We start from the raw sequence: 22,929 nt of genomic DNA on the forward strand, positions 1-22,929 counted from the left end.
AGATAATAGGGCATGTTCTCTAAATTCAGTGCCATGTGAAGGCATTTATAGTATCTGAGTCTATGCAGGATCATGTCCCTGGCACAGCCAAAGGAAGGATGAGACGCTTTAACAAGTGGAGAAAGAGCTTTTGCCTAAGAGCTAGGAGGGCTGGATTCCAATATTCCTATCTCATCACTCCCTGCCAGCCATCCTTTTTAGATTCATAACTACCCTGTATTCAAAAAGCACTTGTGTAAGCTCTGCTGATGACCTGAGACTTGTATCAAGTCATTTCTTCTACCTAGGTTTTCTTTCCTCAACTATAAAACGAAGGGTCAGACTAGGTTTTCATTCTTCCTAACTATAAAGCTCTCCAAGATTCTGAGAATGCGGGAGAGTGGGGTGACAGGAAAAAGGCATCAAACTTAGAGAAGACCTGGGAAAGAGTGCTGGTTCCAGCACTTCCTAGGTATGTGACCTTCGATAGGTCAAAATCTCTGGGCCTCCATTTCAACTGTAGATGACAATAATATTTATCAGGGTTATCAGGACGATCGAATAAGATAAGAGCTGCAGAAGCACTTTGTAAATATAGAAGGGCTATTCAAACGACAACTGTTTTGCCACTGGGCCGCACAGAGTAATGGTTAAAAGTTGAGGCTTTGGAATTTGGACGCCATCACTCACTAGCCACGTGACCCTGATGAAGTTATTTCTCTGAGCTTCCCTTTCTCCAGCATGGGGGATTAAAAATACCTACTCCCCTGGGAGTAAGGGGCGCGGGTTCGATGCTTGGTTGGGGAACTAAGATCCCACATGCCACGCGGCCAAAAAAATAAATAAATAAAGGGTCTGGACTTAATTCTATTAAAAAAAAACCTACCCCCAAAAGATTGTTATGAAAATTAAATGCTCCAGCCACGTGGCAAGCTACTAAGTAGCTGCCACTATTTAGTAAGCCCCGCCTCCCATCCTGGAAGTTCCTAGCTGATGAGATGAGCCCCGCCCCCAGACTCGCGCTGATCAGCAGGTCCCGCCCCCAGCTGTAAAGGTCAAGTCGGATTCGAATGGAACGCGTCCGGGTGTTCAGTCCCCCAGAGGTCCTTGAATAGAGATCTCTGGCACCCCGGCCCCGCGCGCCTCGAGGCCGTGCCGAGGTCACTCACCAGCTAGCGCCCAGTCTACTAGGAAGACTCGCACAACCGCGGCGACGGCGGCGGCGCGGGCGCCGTGACGTCACGGGGCGGGGCGGCGGCGCAGGCGTAGTGCGTCACGGGCGGCCTGGCAGCTGGCTGCGCTGAGGTGGACGCGTCTAGAGGGCTGTCTGGCCGCGGAGTCGGGGCTTGCTTTGGGGGCATGAGCCGAGGGGAATACGCCGAGGTGACGAGGTGAGTCCGGCCGCAACGCGCCCCTGCATCTTAGCGCCGGCCCCGCGAGGGTCTCCCAGAGGAGGCTGCCCTAGAGAGACGGCTTCTCAGGCCCCGCCCCGGATTGTCCCGCTGCTGGCCCGGAAATAACAATCAGAGTAATGACCCATCGCATCTGGGAATTCGCGGCCAGGGATCGGGAAGCCGGGATTCCAGGCTTGACCCCACCGTTACCGTTAGCTTTTAGGAACAAGCGCCTGCTTCTCTGCTCCTCAGTTTCCCCAAATGACTGTTCGTGGCTTCCAGGGTCGTTGCAGCTCAGCGGGGGAGGGTGGGGAGGGTGGCGGGGGGGCGGGAGCGTTTTGTGAATTCTGTGAATATAAGAGGTTGTTGCCATTGCGAACCCAAAGGATGTTGATTGTCATATGGCATCTTGATCACTTACCACACTTTACCGTTCCTCAAAAAGTGCTGTGCCGAGCTGTCACGTGTATTGTCATATTTAAGCCTCATAACAACCCTTGAGATAGGGATAATTATGCCCTTTTTAGGAAGGAGGAAGAAGCTGAGGCTTCGAGTGAGGAAGTGGCTTGTTTCATTCATTCATTCAGTAAATACTGAGTACCAGCCAGGAGCCAGGCAGTGTACTAAGTGCCGGGAATAGAATCGTCAAAATAGGTAAGGCCCTGCCCTCCAGTAACTTACATTCTAGTGAGGGAAACAGAAGATAAAATAGTATGTGATACATTGAGCTGGTATTATGTGGAAAGAAAAAGGTAGCTGTCACAGAGACTAACAACATACTCTGCTCTATTAGGGAAAGCTTTTCTGAGGAGGGGACACTTAAGGGGCAATCATGACTTTCTAAAGTCACAAAATAACTGGGTGCAAAAGCCAGGATTTGAGTGCCTCTCTTTTGGCCCCATATCCTGCACTCTTCCCACTAAAAGTGGTTCCCTCATGTGATACTATTTCCTGTTGGTATTAGTATCAGAAGGTTTTATCATTCAAGTCTTATCTCAGATGTCATCTCCTATAGGTCTTCCCTTTCCACTAATTCTAAAGTAGCCCATCCCTAGACTTTGTCAAATCCCCTTGCTTAACTGTGTTTGCGGCACTTATCAGAAATTACATCTTGATTATTTATTTTGCTTTTGTCTTGTCCTGCCCCTCTTCCAAATATAAGCATCCAGAGGGCAGAGACCTTGCTTGTTCACTGCATGTTCACCCCAGTACCTAGACACTGCCTGGAAAATAGAGGCTCTATAAAAATTTTTTGAATGAATGATCTGTAAGTAGAAGGAAATGAAAGGAAAGGACAAAATATTTCTCCTCTCCAGTTTCCACACCTGGGATTCTATTTATGCCTGTTTTACCTTTCTCCCAGGAAGTAGGAGCAAGAGCTATGGCTTGTTCAGCTCTCTATTTTCAGCACATAGCCCAGGGTTTAGCAGTTATTAGTTGCTTGTCTCACATTATGGAACAGATTGAACATGTGCATGAGAGAGGAAGAAAAATACCCTCATGTGTGGAGGTAGATAAACACATTTAACAAACAATCACCTTAGGGGCTGCTATGTGCTAGCCTGTATAAGCTGTGCTGAGTTGAATAAGAGGTAATGGCAGTGTTCAGTATGTCAGCTGTTGTTACTAAGACACAGTTCCTGCAACACTCATCTCGGAGGCACTTCTGGTTTTACAGGACATGTTTTCTCTAGCAGGGAGTTCTAAAGTCTGTCACAGCCTGCCATCTTCCCAGCCCTTTTATTTTTCTTCCTCTACCACATTATACCCTCTACCACATTATACATTAAAGCTTTATTTTACATCTGTTGTGTCATTTTTGGTCTTCTCAGCAACTCTAAGTTATAAGCAGGGCAAGGTTTATTATGTAGAGGTGAGGAGACTGAAGCTAAGAGTGAAGTGACTTCCAATGGAAATGCCAAAATTTGAAACCAGGCTTTCTGACTGCAAGGTTCTTGGTCTTTATGTTACTGACTCCATCATAACCCTCATCCTCCTTTTGTGGCTGTGAGATGAGACATTTCAGGAACTAAGTCGGTAATAGTTTAAGCTAAAATTAATTGATGCTTCTTAGGTGCCATGCATTTATTGTTCTTAATGTTTTTGGTGTATTAACTCAGTGAATCTCTTTATTATCCCCATTTTACAAATGAGGAAACTGAGACACAGAGTGGTTAAGTAACTTGCCCACCGTTACAGAACTAGTAAATAATGGAACTGGAATAACTACGGAGCAAGTTAGTCCCTTCTTCCCAGTGTCTCCCAAAATATTAGGCATGATAATAGCTAATTGATTACTTACTATTGTTCTTCCCCACCCATACCCTTAAGTGTCATTAAGACTCACTTTCTGGTGGTTTCCAAGGCTTATTTTGGGTGACGGTTGTTGAACTGGAGTATCATGTAGTAGTAGAGCCTTTGGCCTCCTGCCCAGTCAGCCTCTGGCTTCAGAAGAGAAAAACTAGTTTCTACACACAGAACCACGCCCCTTTCACCTTAAATGGAAGCTTTTGCTCTCTGGCTGCCGGAGGAGCTGTCCCAAGGGAACTGGTGCTGGGGCCCTGTTTGTGGAATAACTGAAGCCTTTGAAGGACTGCCCAGGGCATGCCCTCCTTGAATAAATGTTTGTTGAATTGAATTTGAAGTCTCATGTTCACAACATGTTGCTCCTTTCCTGTCTGAATGTTCACATTTCCTTTAGTATTTCATAGAGATTGATGGAAGCAGAAACCAAAACTCTTCCCCTGGAGAATGCATCCATCCTTTCAGAGGGTTCCCTACAGGAAGGGCACCGGTTATGGATTGGCAACCTGGACCCCAAAATCACAGAGTGAGTCTAATATATTCTAATTCATTACCTACAAAATTGGGATGCTTGTGGTGAGGATGTTCAGAAGAATTTTCAAGGGATGTAGGCTATATTTTGGCCCTTTTATTTATGTTTTAATTATCTTTGAAGGGAATATGTTGTTTTAGCCTGTCATCTTGTCATTTTTCTTACATTTGGACTCTTCTACTGCATAGACACAGGCTTGGATACCCTTTAAACCATATATTACTTGTTTTGCCTGCTTGCCTAAGATGTTCTCCTAATTTTCAACTATTTCGAATCCTTGTACCCAGTGACTAGCAAATTATTTCCTAAAACCAGCCATGGGCATACTTTCGTTCCCCAAAATGAAGGAACAAGCAGAAGAAGTATCAGTGTTTTCACAAAAAGGCAGAGAGGTACCACTTGACTCTAATTCATGTTAAGCAACCATGGAACCAAGGAAAGTCGAAAGGAATCTTAGAGATACCTCAGTCACTTTGGTTTTTATTCATTCATTAAATGATTTGAGTTCCTACTCTGTGCCAAGTGCCATGCTAGGCAGTTTTCAGTTTCTAAATCTGAGGAGCCTTGTCTTATTAAAGTACAGAACCTAGATATAAAATAAAAGCTCAGAGTTGCTCTGATTAAAGGGAGGACAAGGTGTACCCCAGTGCCTTTGGGCAGCAGTCACCCTTTCTTTGGCAATCACTTACAGGACTCGTGGAGCACTCTTCAAAGACTCTGATATATTCCAGCTGTTTTATCCTACAGCAGAGGAAACTGAAGCCCCAGAGATGGAAGTGCCTTGTCCGTGGTGACAAAGCTAATTAAATTGTCTTGACTCCCCACTCTTTGCTTTGTGGATATTATAGTGGAGTGAAATTTCTTAGCAGAGAGAATTGAGAGGTTTTTCCTTCCCCCAGTCGTTCGGTAGGGGCAGGTGGTGGTTGGTGGCAGGATAGCCAAGCGTGAGTGGATTGAGCCGTTTGGGGACAACGCTTAAAGCAAGCATGGGCTACAGCCTCAGTCCTAGAAGTTACTCCCTGTGGAATAGTGTTAAAAGCAAGGAGAGAGGAAACAAGGGAATCTGCTTGTTGGGAGTCTGGGGTGAGAGGAGGTGTATAACAGGGTTGGGATTATGAGAGAGGAAAGAGATGTAAACTAACATATCAGGATCATGACAGAATGTTCAGTTCCTTAAACCTGCTCAAGCTCAAATTGGCTAAGTGTAGACACTGTTGGAGCCCTCTAGAAATTATGATGGTATTTAAGGTGTGTTGCCCCCTAATTATGTTACCTTGGTCACGAGGGCCCTTAAATATAGACTGTGCATTTATTTTGTCTCTCTTTATGACTTACGGCTTTGAGGATGAATGTGTGAACCTGCCCAAGCTCGCAGTTAATGAGGGAATTAAACAGAGAAGCTGTTTCCATCATCTAAAACCCAGGCTGTGAGAGGATGCTTCCAAGAGTGGTTTCCATTCCCACCTCTTCTTGTCTGAATGGAAATCTGGAGTGTGGAAACAATGTTCATTGTTTTAGCTGTGGTTCCCTGTAATGATACTCTTGTTATAATTGTGTCCTGCTGCTTGACAGGAAGGTTCAAATGGGCATCTGCCACCTCAGTTTATTTCATAAGTGGGAGTATGTGAATGTTTTCTTTAGTTAGAGCATTAACAGGAACATTGAATCAAAAACTCTGCCACTGGTATCTCTGCTCTTCTCATATCAGGACAAAGGTGGACATCCAGTACTAGACTACAGATCAGGGCCTTGCTGCCTCCACCTGTGACTTCCCACCTCTGTATTACCACAGATCATTTCTACTGTATTTCATCTATGGATTCCTTGTCTTAAAATATTTTCTGATTTATTAAATTTCTTATTAATGACATAACTACCAATTGTAGCTTATGGTTATCATGAAATGCATAGTGTTACTTCATTTAATTTACTTAATTACAGCAAAGAAACCTAACATTATAGTAAGGTAGGTCTCATCTTGTAGAAATATGTGATTTTCTTCCAAGTTTTTGAAGTACATAAACTTCTAGATCCTGTTCCTTTCAAGCTGTAGGTAACAATGGACCTAGACTAATTATTAAAATACAGTCATTCCCAAACATTGAAGGGCTGCATGATGAAACTTGTGTGAACATGTGGTACCCAGCTTGTAGTCCAATCTCAGAAATATTATTTGAATCCAAATCTCTAAAGTTCTAATGACTCTTAACAGAAGTTTTTTAAAGAAAAAAACCTTTTCCACTCAGTTTTTCAAAGTTTATTTTATAATAATTCTATTCATCTTATGTGCGTGAGTGCCTGTTACTAATCTGAGTTGTGTTCAAGATATAGTAGGATGTCCATCAGCCTCTTCTCAACAGAATACGCGTTGCTGACTGACTGTCTAGCACTCTGGTACTCTGTTCACTTTGTAGTTGCAATACTGACCATTTTAGGACCATGTTACGTGCCAGGAATATCTGTATAACTAAATAGATCTTAGAGATCTGGATTTAAGGGAATGATGACATACTCTTATTCATGGAGGTAGCAGATTCCAAGCCTATGTTCTTTCCACTATATTTGGATTCCTCTCAACTATATTGTACTTCATAATTCTTACCTATAAAGTGAGACTGTTCAACTAAATGCTCTGGAAATGTCTTTTAGCTCTAATATTTCATTAGTTCCTCTTATTTAAGCTTGCAACAGTCTTGTGAGGCAAGTAGAAAAGACAACATTTCCCTACTTTTTTTTTTTCCCTACTTTATAAGTAAAGAAAGGTAAAGGGAGTTGACTCAGTTCACTTAAGTAGTTAATGATAGGACTAAGTTCCTGGCACCTAATATAGGGCTCTTTGCACAAATATTCTAACAATCCATGTAACTGGACAGTCAACCTAAAGTATTCTCTTCTAAATTTTTCATTGTAAGGACTTCCTTTAAATGTTATGGGACCCAGTCTAACTGTAAAAGTAAAAACAACAACTTTAAATATCATTACTAGTGCCTTCAGTAGAGAAGCTGAACAATTTAATGTCTTTAGACATCTGTTTTCCATACCATGTTTTCTTCTGAGAGGGTTAATACTGCTTTCTTTTTAAAATATTAAATGTGCTGTATAGAAAGCCAAATTAATAGCCACTGCGTTATGCATAAGGAGAAGTATGAAAGAGAACAAGGCCAGTAGAAATTCTAAAAGAAAGAACATTCTAGATGGAGGGTGAATCATAAATAAAGGAACATAAGTAGGAATAAGAAGTATTGTTATGGATGAGTCGAATATCGGGAAGACCTTTTTGACTAAAGGGGAGGTTGAATACTAAATGATGATGAAAATAGTAGTTGGAGAGAGAGAATGCTATCAGATTAAGACAGGATCTATAAAATTCATTCAGACAAGTTTGAATTTCCCGTAGAAGAGACTCGTGGGTGTTTGGCGGGGACCAACATCATGAAAGTGATGTTTTAGTAGGAAAATCAGACATCAGTATTTAGGATGAATAGGAGGGGCAAAGACTGAAGAAGAAGATTAGCTGCGGACCTGCCATTAATATCACCTAGATAGAGACAGTGAACTTGGAGACCACTGGGTGGAGTCTACGAGATGAAGAAGGTGACTGAAGAGGAACGGAGAGCTAAAGATGATCCTGATGTTTCTTGCCTGAGAAATGGAAACGAATCATGTCCACACCGGCCAGCGGAATAGCTGGAAAGAGGCATAGTTTGTGGAGAGGAGGAGGTCAGGCCTGGCGTTATTAAGTAAACTTAAAAGCAATGGAGAGCCACCTGGGTGGAAATGTCCTTCTGATGTAGACTTTCAGAGCTAAATTCAAGGGATTATAAATGCGTGAGCGTGTAAGAACAGAGTGTTTCCCCCTGAAGACACCCCTGCTTCTCTTTCAGCCCATTCCTTGTTTTTCCTCCATGACCTGTGCTGCTTCTTATGCTTCGGTTTGCATAAAACAGCCTTTAGTATTTGCTTATTTAAATTTGAAACAAAGTAAGACCATTTAAAAACATATAAGGCATAGAACATAAAGACCCACCATATAGTAATTTCTGTAAGTTTATGAAAAAAAATTTTCTCTAAAACAAATTGTGCATTAAAAAGAATCTTAAATGTCATTTTGTTGGCTTCCCAGTACCTACAGCATCACATTAAAATTTCCTCCTGCACACAACATCTTTCCCAACCTGTCCCCTGCCTACCTTTCAGCCTCTTCTCTTACTGTCTCAGAGCCCCCACTGTCTGCCGTTGGGTCAGTCTTTTTCACCTTTATGTCTTTACACAGGGTATCCACTAACTGCCACCTTCCCGGCACAGCTGGTCCTCTTCATCTGTGTGCTCACGTACATACCTCCGTGTGCAAGCTTCACACTTTTAAAATTGTTTGATTACATCTCTCTCTCCTCGAACCAGAATGTCAGGTCTTTGAAGACAGAGACTTAGTTGTATTCATTTGGATAGTCCAAGTGCCTAATACTACAATTCTTGACACATTCGTAGGTGTCTATCTTAACCTAATCTAATTCATATAGACTAATTCCCTCTGTGCCATTAGGCAGGAAGGCCATTTTAAAGACCCATTACATAAAACACTAATTATGTTGCAGAAATAGGTATGGGACTGGTGTACTAATTCTCCGGCTCCCGAAGCCTGCAGGGCCCACATTTCATTAAGTGAAGCAAGGCTCTGATGAGTAGCGAGCTCTTCCATACTTCAGCAGCAGTTGAAAGTGCTTGCAGATGTGAAAGCAAGATTCTTCAGGCTTTTTTCACTATCAGAGCTTGCAGTCTCCATCTCCAGGAAGCAAAATAGTAAACATTTCATTCCTTTTGTTTCGGTGTTCCGATAATTTCAAGAAATTATCAAACAAGGAAAGAAATCCTGGAGAAGTTGAAAGACACGGACCTAAGCAGATGTTCCTGGAATCTTAAGGTCGCACTTCTCGGGCAGAACGCATTTGTTAGCTTTTCAAAGAATAATCTGTCGGAGTTGTTTTTTTTTTTTTCCCTGAGTAAATTAAAATTCATTTCCTAGGAAATGCCGATCGCCTTACCTTCCTGCTATTAAGCAGAATGGAGTTAATGAAAAGATGACCGGCCCACAGTAGCCCTTAGGTTGTTTTTTTAAAAACCGATTTGACCCACCATTTATGGCAACTGGTGCAGTGTTGAGGTTTGAATGGGTATAGTAAGTGGAAGATGCAGCTGTGAATTAAAGACCCTGAGAGAGATTCTTCTAGCCCATCTGTGCACTTGAGAGACCCACCCTTGCTGTAAGCATATTCAGAAAACCAAGTAAAACCAGAAATTTGCACTTTAGGTGTCTCCCTTTCCCCTGAAGAATCACCTCATTCATTCTCACCAGCAGTTCAGGTATCGTGATAGGCATTGAGAGTTTGGAAACTAGAGGGTTATGGTTGTTTTCTCTTTCAAAACAGATCTAAAGACCAGATTAATATCCACTGTATGCCTTGGAATCCTTGCACCCTGCCCCAGTATAAGACCTGTGTTACGTCTTCCTTGCTCCACTGTGTCAGGACCTGATCCAGGATAATGGGCTTGCTTGTTGATGTGCATTAGTCTCAAATTTAGTGTAGCTTATGATCCATTTCATATCTTCCTGCCTCCCAAAGGAGATTCTTACTCAAGAATAAAATCTTGATGAGTTTTCTCCTAGAAAACAATGTGAATATAAATGTGGCTGTAAAGACAGCTTTACTGACTCCCTGTGGGGTAGAATTCCCAGTAATAACAGATTTAGCATGTGGGCTGATACCTTTTTAGTATCACAGGGACAGCATTGTTTAGAGAAAGCCTTGACTCCATTTGAATAGCGTGGAGGATGCCAGGAGGAAGGCCAAAGGAAAAGGAAACGGGAGAGCTGTTGGTTTGTCTCACCCTTACATCAGATGACAGGAAGTCGGAATTGAGATTGGCCACAGCAACCTGTTAAGGCCACATCTGTTTGAATAACTTAAAAGCTCTATAGAAACCAAGTAAGTTTTAGAGAAAGGAATCCAAGAAGAGGGTGAGGGGCAGAGTGGCAAGCAAGAGCTTGGGGTAAACCTCCTGCCCGGAGTAAATGCCTTCCTTGGCCAGCTAGATTCTTTATTGAGCCACACTCCAGAGCATAAATCGTATTGAAGCAACTGAGGTTAGGTAGTTACCTGCAGTGGGATGATTTATAGGACCGGCCAGGTTCCCCTGCCTGTGGGAGACCAGCCTCCTTGACGTTGCTGTTCCACATTGTCCTGTCATTCGGTCACATCAGGGATGGAGACTCTCAAGCGCTTATGGAAGTGCCACTAGCTGTGGTTTGGCTTTTGGCAGAATTTGTCTCAAGTGCAGTTTGGGGCTAATGATTAACTGTGAAAGCTAATGGGGAAGTCTTCCAGGATTGTTTTTTTGTTTGTGTGAATGTATATGTGTTACTTTGTTTATTTTTGAGGTAGGGTTGGCTTTTGCATTTGGAGTGTGGGTGTGTGTTTGGTGTGTGTTTCTGATGGAGTTGTAGTTATTCACAAATACTATTTCATTGCCAAGAAATTGAAAATAAATAAATCGACAGGATTTTTGAGCTGTTCTCCAAAAGAAAAACAAATGGTGCTTTTGGGCCAGACAGCTGTTTGTTACGTGTGGTTTTTTTGTTTGGTATTTTTGTGTTGGACAGACGCATAGCCATGACAATTCTAGTTCCCATTCCAAATAGAGGCAAACAACTCTGTTTGCCAAATAAACTAACACGGCAGTTTGGAGGAAGGCAGGGGGCAGTGATGTGAGATTTTATCCCTGGGGTAAATTATCCCCTGCTTTTATCTCGCAGGCTGACCAAATTCCCAGAGTGTCTCAGGGGCTGTTCTTTCTCCATAGATACCACCTCCTCAAGCTCCTGCAGAAGTTTGGCACAGTGAAGCAGTTCGACTTCCTCTTCCACAAGTCAGGTGCTTTGGAGGGACAGCCTCGAGGGTACTGTTTCGTTAACTTTGAAACTAAGCAGGTAATTGAACTTCTCCCCCTTTCCCAGTGCTTATACTCTCATAATTATCTGTGCATCCCTCTTGACTACTAGAATAGCAGTTCCTTGTGGGCAGGAGCCATGTCTGATTCATCTCTGTGTGCTGTGCTCTGAGTCCTAAAGGAGATCCTCGGCAAACAACTGAGTTAGTGAACAGCTTTCAAGGTCTACCCTCCCCAGGCTGGCAGTCTCAGGCAGCTGACCTACTTTTCTGACCAGATGCCTTGGGATGCCCACATTAAGCACATGGACATGCTCCTCCCTGTTCTCTTTTGTTTGTTCCCTCAGTGGCTGGCCAACAAAGCCTCCTTTTCTTTCAGTAGTTTTGCCCCGTGGTGCAGAAGCCCTCCCTGTCTGTGGTGAGCCGCCCACAAACTCTCTTTTATTTTCATTTCTTAAAAATGTATCCTTCTTCTCAATGTCTCAGAATAAATGTGGACAAATTTGAATATATACGGAGAGAGAGAACCTCCAGCTTCAACCATGATGTATCCATGTATCTGTATTAAAATTTAGTCCTTGGAGGGGACATGCATTGATAAAAGAATTGAATTTGAATGTTATTAAATATGGAGACACTGCTTATAGCTCTATAACTTTATTAGTCATGTGTGAGAACATTGCCTAGTTATTGTTTTATTAATAATAATTGTATTTGGATGTTTTTCTTACTGTAAAAGTGATACCTGTTTCTTACAGATGAAAATGTAGATAAGTAACTTCATTTATTAGCCTAAAACCCAGAAATAATCACTGTTTTTTTTTTTTTTTTTTTTTTTTTTTTTTGTGGTGCATTTTTTTTTTTTTTTTTTTTGCAGTACACGGGCCTCTCACTGTTCTGGCCTCTCCCGTTGCGGAGCACAGTCTCTGGACGCGCAGGCTCAGTGGCCATGGCTCACGGGCCTAGCCGCTCCGCGGCATGTGGGATCTTCCCGGACGGGGGCACGAACCCGTGTCCCCTGCATCGGCAGGCGGCCTCTCAACCACTGCGCCACCAGGGAAGCCCATCACTGTTTTTAATATTTAGTTGTATATCTTTGTAGTCCCTTCTTCTTTCTTCACATTCATACACACATACACGCACACACACGCACACAAACACATGTACACAATTTTTAAAAAACGTGCAGCTTATAACACACAAACAGAATCATATATCCTGTTTACCACTGAAAGAAAATTAAAATTTTTTCTGTCATCTAATATGCATCAAGATAACATTCTGTATCATATTGTGGTTTCACTGGTGTAGCTGTAGATATATGTAAAAATTCACTGATCTATATCTATAATACATTTTATTATTTAGACCTCAGTTTAAAAACTAACCAGTGTCATCTTTGATAACTGCGTAATATTTTATTCTGTGAACATATGGTAATTCACTTAACTAATCTCCACATGTGTCAGCAGTGCAGTGAACATCTCTTTAGCTCTATGTACATATTTACTATATTCATGGAAATGGAGTGGTGTCAACAAAGGCCACAATTTTTTTTGTAATATGACTGCCAAGTTGCCTTCAAGAAATGATGTGTCAGTATTTTCTGAAACTGTCTGAGAGTGTCATGTGTCCTTACCAGTGCTGGGGATTTTTTTTTAAATTTCCCCCAATTTTTGCAAATGTGATAGGCAGTTAAGTGATTCATTATTGTTCTAATTGTTCAAGGTTTTTTTTTGAGGGAACTGAAAATGTGCTCTGTATAGTTAGCATTTTAAAATACTTTATTCTTTCCTAATGATAGAGCACGTTGAGGATTTTTACAGACAACTAAAATCAGTGGTCATGCTGAGGACAGACGCTGGTTTAAAAACACTAAACTCCAAGTCACAAAGCTTGTTATTTCTGACTCTTGTATTTATTAACTTTGGGCAAGTCTCTTTAACTTATTTTGACCTCAGTTTTCATCTAAAAGTGGGGATTAAAAACACACATGCTCCTTACCCTTTAGGAATTGGAGAGAATAGGTGAGGGTTTGTATGAAAACACATATGGCATTTAATAATATTGTTGGATACATGAATTTTGAAACAAGTTATAGAGGCAGGAAATTATTTTTTAAAACATTTATCACCTGCTGGCATCTTGTGACTGTTGATGCTACAGAATTAATGGAGAGTGTCATGTAAATTCTAATTCACTCAGTGAAACTTAAGAATAAAATGTCTCATCTGTCCTTCTAACTTTGCGTGCCATAGTGAGGCAAGGATGCCAGTGATGAATACTTGACACGTAGTAGGTACTCAGATATTTGTTGAATGTCATGCCGGCAGGATCCAGAGGAATAGAAGAGTCACTGGGAAAGCCAGACTGGAATGTCCTCCACTGAGCCTCGGACTCTCCTTGTTCCTCTTCCTGTTCCTTAAGGGCTTCTTCACTCCCAGTAAACGTGGGTTACGCTTGGCCGAATGCCTCATGGATACAAATGGAGCAGAGAAGGCTTGGCAGGATGGAAAAGTACAGCCAGGCTTCCTGGGAATGTCCTAGAGTGCCTGTTACCCAGCCTCAGGAATTCCTTTCAACCTCGTTGCTCCTATATCTGATGGGGAAAGGGTCAGGGAAGTTCTGGCTCTGAAAACCAGGTGCAGAGATTGGCCCACAGAGATACCTTGCTCGTAGTCTCTTTGACTCACTCCTGCTTTTTCCGGCCTGGTTTCCTTCACTCCCATATCCTTTGAAGCCATTACTGTTTCTCACTTTGAATTCAGGGAGTATAAGCCCTAGTCCAGGATATAGTTTCAGAGTTCCTGGGGGAGTACAGTTTCTTGACATAGTAGGTGCTGCTCTAACTAACAGAAGTATGTAGAAAGGTATCATCACCCAATAGGCAACACAATAGTCAGCTAATAAGCTGACGTTGGTTGAGTGTTTACCATATGCTCCATGCTCTACGTGCGCTCTTTGACTCCTCACGACCACTGAGGAACAAACAATAACCATATTTTACAGGTGAAAAAGATAATATCCAGAGAGATTAACTGACCTGCTAAATATTACACTGCCAGCAAGTGGCAGAGCCAGGATTTGAATTTGTTTGACTGAGATTACAAAACTCATACCCTTTTTACTATTCTGCCTTTTTTTTTCCTTGTAAGCCCTTTGCCGCTTGTTTAACAAAACAGTTAGAAATTCAGCCGTCAAAGCTAGTGAGGCATTTGACTCTTTGACTAACATTAATCCCTTTCCTGAACAGGAAGCAGAACAAGCCATCCAGTGTCTCAATGGCAAGCTGGCTCTGTCTAAGAAGCTGGTGGTGCGATGGGCACACGCGCAAGTGAAGGTAAGTCTAACAGGCTAGGAAGACAGCATCAGCTCATCCTAAATGAATCTTCCAAAAGACAGTTGTCCACTTGCCCATTTGCATCCAAGCCTCTGCACATCTGGAACAGCCATACTCTGGTCTCCTACTTGTATTTACCATGTGTGTTGCCAGATTTTTCTTTTGAGAAACATCTCAGGAGGGATTAAGTTCCTTCGTCGTTTCTCTCCGCATACCCACAGATTCTGTTTTTGATTGATTCTTCCATGTGACTGATACGTATACTCAGACCTCTATCATTTTTTTGGTGGGGGTTGTTCTTTGGAGGAAAAAATGTATTTATTTTAAAAATTAGTTGCTTTAGGCGTTGTTAGACTCTTCCCAGCCTCTCAGTTCTTTGGAGACTTTGAATTGTTTATTCTAAATGCTTGCGAAATGGGTAGTTTGTAAGAGTGCTTAAAGCACTGACATTTCCTTACTCCAGAGATTTTAAGAGTTATTCGTGGGACTTTGCAGTGTCGGTATTGACTCCAAGGCCCAAGCAGTGGTGAACTGCTGTGTTCATCTCCTAGTTGTTCTCTTGGGAAAATGCACTGGAAAAGCTACAACCACTTTAAAAAAAAAAAAAAAAAAAGAACAGTCTTCTGTTACAGCCAGCACAGGTGAAGTATGTGCACTGGATCAATCCCCAAAGTTGATTCTTTTCCTCCTGCAGTGTGGTCTTTACAGACCTGCCTGCAAAAAGATTTGTGACAACTAGATTTGGAGCCTCAGTCTTTAGCTAAATGAGCATGAGTTTTGATCAGAGACTGTACCCAACAAGCTTCCCAGTAAAGAGTCACAGAAATAAGACATTTGAGTTCAGTGTCCAAGCTGAAAAACAGAGCTCAGACACTTTGGATCTTTATGAGTATTACAGGTAATCACAGAGCCTTCTGAATTTCTAGGACCCATTGCCTTAAAAATAGAAGGAGCAAAGAGAATTACCAAATGCTTTTTTACTCAAAAGAAAATCAAGTCTCATTTGCCAGACTGGCTGTCATTTTCTCATTCTGCATCTCATTGAAAAGACATGCAAGAGAAATAAATCATCCTTCGTTCTGTCTTTCATTTGAGAATCTCTGTGCCCTGCTCTTCTCTTCTCCTACATGTCTTTTCGATCAGAGGCTCCTGATTGCTCTTCAATATTGTATTTACCTTTTAAAAGAAGTATATAATTATCTGACATCAAATAAACTACTCTTCCTGGAGAATGTTTTCTATATCAGTGGCTGAAAGCTGTTACTACTTTTCTTCTCCACTTAGATCTGTTAAGAGTTGAATGTTATGGTTGGTACTTTGCAAAAATCTAGCAAAATTTTAAAGTGCTTGGAATAAAGCAAAATAAATATTGTAAGAGGTGATGTATGACAGAATAAGAATGTGAGAGGGCAATCCTGCTGTGTGTCTGTACCATCTGCGAATTTAAAGGCTGAAATTCTTTCCCTACCAAATAAGGAGGACTAATGGCTAGATGGGAAGCCTCTTCTAAATTTCTCAGTTTATAACTTTTAGGCCAGAACTGGCTGGACATCTACATTAATTCTAAACATAAAGCAGTCCTAAGATTGTCGAAAAATAATCTACCGATACACTGATGGGATTAGGATTTCTGAACACATGCGCCGCAGTAGAGGGCTGGTTTCTGCGCAGGTGAGGTAATTTGCCTTTTTCTTACTTGCAGAGATACGATCATAACAAGAATGATAAGGTCCTTCCAATTAGTCTTGAGCCATCCTCAAGCACTGAGCCCGCTCAGTCTAACCTAAGGTAAGAAGGTGTGCTATAGGAAGACGCAAGCAGGTATGCAAGAGCTTGAGCCATCTCTTCATTCTGACCTTCATTCCGGTTCTAGTAAACCTTCGGACTCTTAATTTAGAGTGGAATCTACTAACTTTTGACACGCCGAGAAGTGTGTTCAGTTAGTCTCCAGAATGTATACATTTCACCTCCTCCCATACCCCTAAGAGTGTGTACCAGGCATTTACAGAATTCATACACTCAAAAGAGGCTGGGTGTACTTACCATGTACCTGCCATTATACTTGGCACTGGGAATACAAAAGTAAAGCATATTCAGTCCTTGACGTAAAAACAGGCATTTTAAATAAGGCCTTGATTATCTTCAGCATTTGTCATTATATACGAACTCCTCCCCAACTATGAGTTCCTTTATACACAGTTTGAGTTTGTAGCACTTTAATTTTATCTACCATTTCAGCAAATGTAACAGTTTTGGTTCTAGTAAGTACAAATTATCATTTCCTTCCTTGGAGTTAATTCAAAACAGAAGGAATTGAGGGTTGAGTAGAGAAAGCGGAAGTTAAGTAGATGGGTGAGCAGAAGTAGAGGGTTTACTTTGCATCGTGGCCTAGGGAGAAATGCTAACAATAACAAAGGCCAGGGTTTATTGAGCTCACTGTGAAGCAGGCTCTGTGTGAAACACTTTACGTGCCGTATGTCACTGAATTATAGAAATTCTGGTAAAAGTACAGTTGTACTCACTTTACAAATGAGGAAACTGAAGTTTAGAGAGGTAAAATATCTTGGCCAAGATCACGCAGGTAGCAAATAGCAGAGTCCAGATTCAAAGACAGGTTTACTGGACTTAAAAATTCAGTCTTTTAATTACTACTTTAAAGAAACTCCACGCTGTAAATGCAGGACTACAGTTCTGCATACAGTTCTGTTCCAGGGGAGGGGAAGAAGATATGTGAAAGAGCATCAGTGTTCCATAAGGATCAGAAATCAACATGTCTATATGGGGAAAGAATCTCAAAAAGAGTGGAGATATATATATATATTTGTATAACAGATTCACTTTACTGTACACCTGAAAGTAACACAATATTGTAAATCAATTATACCCCAATAAAAATGAAAAAAAGAAAAAAAAGAAATCAACAATGTCATGAAGTTAGGAAAGTGATGCCTATTTGGACAGAGGGCCAGACAGGAAAAAAAAAAACCTTTCCTGCATATTTGCACCAAACAAAACAGATGTACAAGCATCTCATTAAACTGCAGGGGAAGGTGATCCTGAAATGTTTTCAGGAGCGATAAAATTGGTAAATTAAAATTAATTTTAGAGTTACTAATTTGTCTAATATCATTGATATTTCTTAATTTTGTGCTGCTTTATTTTATACTCCCAATTTTTTTTTTTTTTTTTCCCTAACCAATGACTTCTGTAGATTCACTGGGAACTTATTTCGGCTATCCTATTTTCCCCATGAGGTTAAACCTCCTTGATCACAGATTGGTTTCATGGAGGTTTTCATAAATCTGACTCCTGTTAGGAAGGGATGACTGCATTTATGCTTGGTGATCTCCGTGGTACAGTGAACATGTCTTTAGTTTCTTATTTTCACTGTTTGCTCTTTTTACTAGATAATCTAGCCTGGTGTTTTCCATTTATTTTTTAATCCAGAGAACCTCAGTTTACATCTTTCGATTAACATCTATGCCTAATTAGAGAAGGTTGTTTTCCCTGTGACTCATACAGAATGAATGGCTGGCTGTTAATTTTCCATTAATGGAAAAAGGTGCTGGAATGCATCTCGGTGAGACCTCAGGGTTCTTTTTTATTGCAACTTAGTTGTGTTTTTTTTTTTTCAAGTTCTACCTTTTAATTTTATTTTATTTTTTAACATCTTTATTGGAGTATAATTGCTTTACAATGGTGTGTTAGTTTCTGCTTTACAACAAAGTGAGACGCAACTTAGTTTTTTAATTTTACGTTGCTGGTGTAAAATCATGAGTATGTGCAGATGTATGCCTTTTGAGGATCTCTAAAAGGCCATGTGCACATTCCCTCCCAAGTTTCTGTCCCGGACTGTAGACCATTGACAGCATCAGAATGGAAAATAAAGGGAGTCATGGGCCAAAAAATACTCTGCCTAAGTGCTTTGCATTCTGGTCCAGGGATAGCAGTGACCTTGATCAGAAGGGAATTCCTCACAACTTCTGCAGTGTCTCCTCACCCCTTCTCTCTAATACATGGCTACTCAGCTCCCAACCTAATGGAGAGGAAAAAGCAAGGGCTTTGATGATAAACCGGGCTTGAATCCTGGCTCCACAATTTCTTAGCTGTGTGAACCTTGGGTGAATCCCTACCTCTATGCGTTTGTTTATCTGTAAAATGTGGATCAAAACCCTTGCAATATTGTTGCAAGGATTAGAAACAATATAAGTAAAATGCTGGACCACTGCCTGGCTCATTGTAAGCACTCTAAATGATAGCCTGAACACACATTTGTCAGTAAACAGGGACTTTGTAGGAGTTTCAGGATTTTTTTCCCATTATTATTTAGTGATTCAGAAGGTGGTACAGTGTAATAGCTCATAGTATGGCTCTGGAGTCCAATTGTATTCAAATCTCAACTCTGCCACTCACTAGCAGTATAACACTGGCTAAGTTAACCTTTCTATGCCTTGTTTTCTTTATCTGCAAAGTGAAGAATATAACGTACGTGAATCATTTCTTCCATTTTTTCTAATTGTGGTAAGATACGCATAATGTAGCATTTACCATCTTAACCATTTTTAAGTGTACAGTTCAACGGTATTAAATACATTCATAATTTACAACCAGGACCACCATCTGTCTCCATAATTCTTTTCCTCTTGTAAAACTGAAGCTCTACACCCATTACACATTAACTCCCCATCCCACCTCCCCCAAGCGCCTGGCAACCACCGTTCCACGTGTGTCTCTGTGATTTTGACTACTCATTTAAGTACCTCATGTAAACGGAATCATACAGTATTTAACTTTTTAACGTTTGTTTAACTTAGCGTAATGGCGTCCAGGTTCATCCACATTGTAGCATATGTATATACCACATTTTGCTTATCCATTCATACTTCGATGGACGCTTAGGTTGCTTCCACAGTTTATCTATTGTGAATAATGCTACCACGAAAAAAAACAATGCTACCATGAACATGAGTGTACACATCTCTTCCAGACTCTGCTTTGAGTTCGTACACAAATTATTTTTGAGTGCCTCCTATCTACAGACACTAAGGTGCTGATCAGTGTTGGTGTCTGAGGTTTAAATGTAGCAATATGCAAAGTACTTCTAACAGTGTCTTACAGAAAAAACTTAATAGATGGACCAGACTTGATCTCTTTCGTAAAATGAGAACATTAATTGTTTTTATATGTGTTTTCTATGAAATGCTTGCATGTTTGTGTTTGAGTATCTTGTTGCTACTCTGATATGCTTAAGAGGCACAAAGAAGATGAAAGACACAGGTATTCTCTGAATGTACCCACTCTGATCCTCTGCTGTCCTTTTTCCAGTGTCACTGCAAAGATAAAAGCCATTGAAGCAAAGCTGAAAATGATGGCAGAGAACCCTGATGCAGAGTATCCAGCAGCACCTGTTTATTCCTACTTCAAGCCACCAGATAAAAAAAGGACTACTCCTTATTCTAGAACAGCTTGGAAATCTCGAAGATGATGGTTCTGAATTACCATAGCAGCAAAAGCAAATTGGTCTCCACGCCTGAAATCCTCTGCCTTTGTGCTTGTAGCTGTGAGTGGTACTATCCGACAGAGCACAGTCACGTTAGAATTTGGTAACATGACGTCTTTGGATGTTCTTCTGGATGTTTCTTCCCTGAAGTATGTGTGGAATTGAGCATCATCCAGAATAAATAGGATTGTATCCAAAACTGTGATTTGAACACTGGGATGCTCTAGTTGGCTGGTTTGTCTGGATTTGTCACTCCAGAAACATTATATAGTGTGCCAGAGAGAAAGGCAAGCATAAAAAATGTTACTATTTAATTCAGGAAACTTAAGTTATTAATATCCGTCTTAAAAAAAAACAAACAAAACATTTTTCTGTACTCAAGTGTCTTTACAACATAAAGAAGAAGTAAAAGGGAGGGAAGTGAGAGATTTTTGAATCATGTTCAGAACTGCTGTTCCAGAATTCTCTATGGAAATCCCTCCAACTGGACTAAAAGAAAAGGTTCTTGGCAAAAAGAGCTGTTTCTTTGAGCAAATGTTGTGGTAATCTGTTTAAGAATTATGCTTATTGTTTCAAAATCCCAACTAGGAAAACATGGTGTATATCTTAAAAAATTGTTTGCATTGACAAAACTGTAGAATGAAATTTAGCATTTTATACCACAGCGGAAGTTCTGTTTGGAAATCCAGTTTTTCTACTGGGATCATTTTTTAAGAATCTAAATAATCCTGCCTCTGTAATACCAAATGTCATTATTAACGTGGGACTTTTAAAATTGCATTTATTGCATGAGATTGTTTTTAATAGCATGAGGATGTTCTATTTGGAATTGTATCATGGTCGATCTAAATAGAAAAGCAAAACTTCTTTGAAAACTTAAACATTGCTATATTGATCTCTAACAAACATCATTTATTAATAATCGTGTAGAGGTCTGAGTAGAAGAAATGGAATTCTCTTATGTGGGGTGAGGTGGGGACATGCGGTGGACACAGAAAGTCAATGGAGCAGGCACCGCTCTGGCACCGAGATTGTAATGACCTCGTGTTTTATGTGGTTTTTAAAGGCTTGAAAGACTGCATGACTTTGAAACGATTCTTCATTTTTAGAACCTACTTCTCCCCAGATATTTTTTGCCTCTGTGAACATTTTAAATATGACAATAGAGAAAGAAAAAGAAATGAACAGATTTGGGAGTGTGTTGCTGTCAGCAGTGTTGGTTGGTCATTTTGGTGCAAGGTTGACAGGCTGTTCCGTTGGGCGGCACCACTGCATCTTTACCAGGGGTAAATCACTTTGTTACCCGCTGTGCCGCTCTTAGTGAGTACAGACTGTTTACCGTCATTTTTCCTAGCAAGAGGAAGCTTTCATTGTAGGAACTTAAGTCTTCCTATGAGCATGAATGAATTTGAGACACTTGACCCAAAACTTCAGCATAGTAAGGTTTCAGAATTCACAGAACTGGTTCAGAGAAATTCTTACCACCTTTCCCAAGGTAAAACTTTTCAGATACCTTGAAATGTTAAATACTTCCTGCGTTTATGAGCTCAGTCTAAGATGCAAGTGACTCTCTTTCCATTTGGGGGATAGGTCAGGGAGGTAGGAGCATTATCTCCCATTTTTCTGGTGACTTCTGAGAGCATAGAATTCACCATTTTATCCTTAAGTCCTCAGAGAGTTATGGTGGAGTAGGACTTACTTAATGCAAAATAGTCTTCTATTTTTAATAGGAACTTAGAAAATACGTAACTTCGAATTATCTAGAGTTGTTTCCTTTAGAAACCAGAGCTATTTATTTGTATTTAAAGCAAGGTTTGTTGTTTGTACCGATTCTTATTCCTCTGTGTGAATAAATGCAAGACAGTGTCCGCGGTTGTGTCTTCTCTCGTCCGTCTCCTGCAGTGAAGACCACTGCTCTCGGGGAGGCTTGTTTCCCCTCAGGACGTGGGCCAGTGTGGCCAGGCGGGGGGCTGTTTCTAAGTGCCCTCTCAGACCTCAGAGGCAGTTCTGTCCACCTTTTCTGCCTGCCTGCTTCTGTTAGAGATGAGAAAAGAGGCTAGCTGTTCTCACTATAAATCTATTTGAAAAGAAGTTGTTAATGGAAGTCCCCTGAAGTATGATAATGTGCTTAGGCCCTCTTTCAAAGTAGGGGTTTCAAAAGAATAAATGTGTGTGTCATAAATATGCTGAAAGCGGTTTGAGGAAACGCTTGTAAAATACAAGCGTTAACTTGGTCAACTGTTATGAAGTTACCTGTACTTTAAAATTCTTTGTTGGTTTACTGTTCTGCTAAAATTAAGTCACAGTTTTGATTTATAGAAGAGTGAAGAACTGAGGGGAATAGCTTCTTAATCCCAGCTCCTATTTTATCAAATGCAAGCTATAACCCTACCCAGTTGATTTTCTATAATTGGCTTCTCAGTATTAGGGAAAAGAATCACATGAGGAAAGATTTTTCAAAGCGTATCAAAAATCAACCGCCAAAGTTTTTAAAACCAGGTATTCTAGAGCTGTCCCTTGTCTACTAAGGTATGTACAGTTAATTTCTAAATCACCAAGTATATCTGTGTTTTTTTAATACTACTATATAAAAGAAGAGGATTAAGTCTTACCTTACAAGTTAATGTTAAACATTTCCTTTATGTAATCATTTATGTTCCTAAAATATGATTTGATTCCATCATATTTATCCTTGATTTCTCCTTTTCTCTCCTGCCCCTCCTACCCAGTCCTCCAACACATCCTGCCAGGTCTACTTTCAAAACACATGTTGAAAAGACAAACAAAAAATCTTGAATCCAAGCGCTTTCACCACGTTTCAGCGCTACCGTTTTTGTTCAAGCCATTGTCTTCTCTTGCCTGGGCTGTTGCAGTACCTTCCTAATTATCTCCCTGCCTCCACAGTAGCCAAAGCTACCCTTTCCAAATCTGAGTGT

General features: G+C 40.8%; 2 protein-coding genes across 3 annotated transcripts in view; one reads left to right on the forward strand and one right to left on the reverse strand.

Annotated features, from left to right (window-relative positions):
• The window catches only part of MRRF (mitochondrial ribosome recycling factor), a 54,965-nt gene extending 53,754 nt beyond the window's left edge, over window positions 1-1,211 (reverse strand). Inside the window, exon 1 of one of the 2 annotated variants that reach the window (XM_007123603.3) lies at window positions 1,149-1,211. The gene's annotated coding sequence lies outside the window, so the exon portion shown is untranslated. The remainder of the gene's footprint in view (window positions 1-1,148) is intronic. The other variant, XM_028493554.2, reaches the window with a different exon arrangement.
• A 70-nt stretch (window positions 1,212-1,281) lies between these two features.
• RBM18 (RNA binding motif protein 18) lies at window positions 1,282-21,859 on the forward strand. The gene is made up of 6 exons (XM_007123605.3): window positions 1,282-1,370; window positions 4,075-4,203; window positions 11,068-11,194; window positions 14,407-14,493; window positions 16,196-16,281; window positions 19,819-21,859. Exons 2-6 carry the CDS (start codon window positions 4,091-4,093, stop codon window positions 19,976-19,978), a joined length of 573 nt encoding a protein of 190 aa, XP_007123667.1. The 5' UTR covers window positions 1,282-1,370; window positions 4,075-4,090; the 3' UTR covers window positions 19,979-21,859.
• The last annotated feature ends 1,070 nt before the right edge of the window (window positions 21,860-22,929 follow it).

Source organism: Physeter macrocephalus, chromosome 9 (genome assembly GCF_002837175.3).
Source record: "Physeter macrocephalus isolate SW-GA chromosome 9, ASM283717v5, whole genome shotgun sequence".
Taxonomy (NCBI): Eukaryota; Metazoa; Chordata; class Mammalia; order Artiodactyla; family Physeteridae; genus Physeter; species Physeter macrocephalus.

Bases quoted from the DNA above. Each gene is read 5' to 3' on its own strand.
- RBM18 (XM_007123605.3), top strand. From the start codon at position 4,091: ATGGAAGCAGAAACCAAAACTCTTCCCCTGGAGAATGCATCCATCCTT. The intron at 11,195-14,406 runs GTAATTGAACTT...TTTCCTGAACAG, and splicing joins TTAACTTTGAAACTAAGCAG to GAAGCAGAACAAGCCATCCA. The intron at 14,494-16,195 runs GTAAGTCTAACA...TCTTACTTGCAG, and splicing joins GGGCACACGCGCAAGTGAAG to AGATACGATCATAACAAGAA.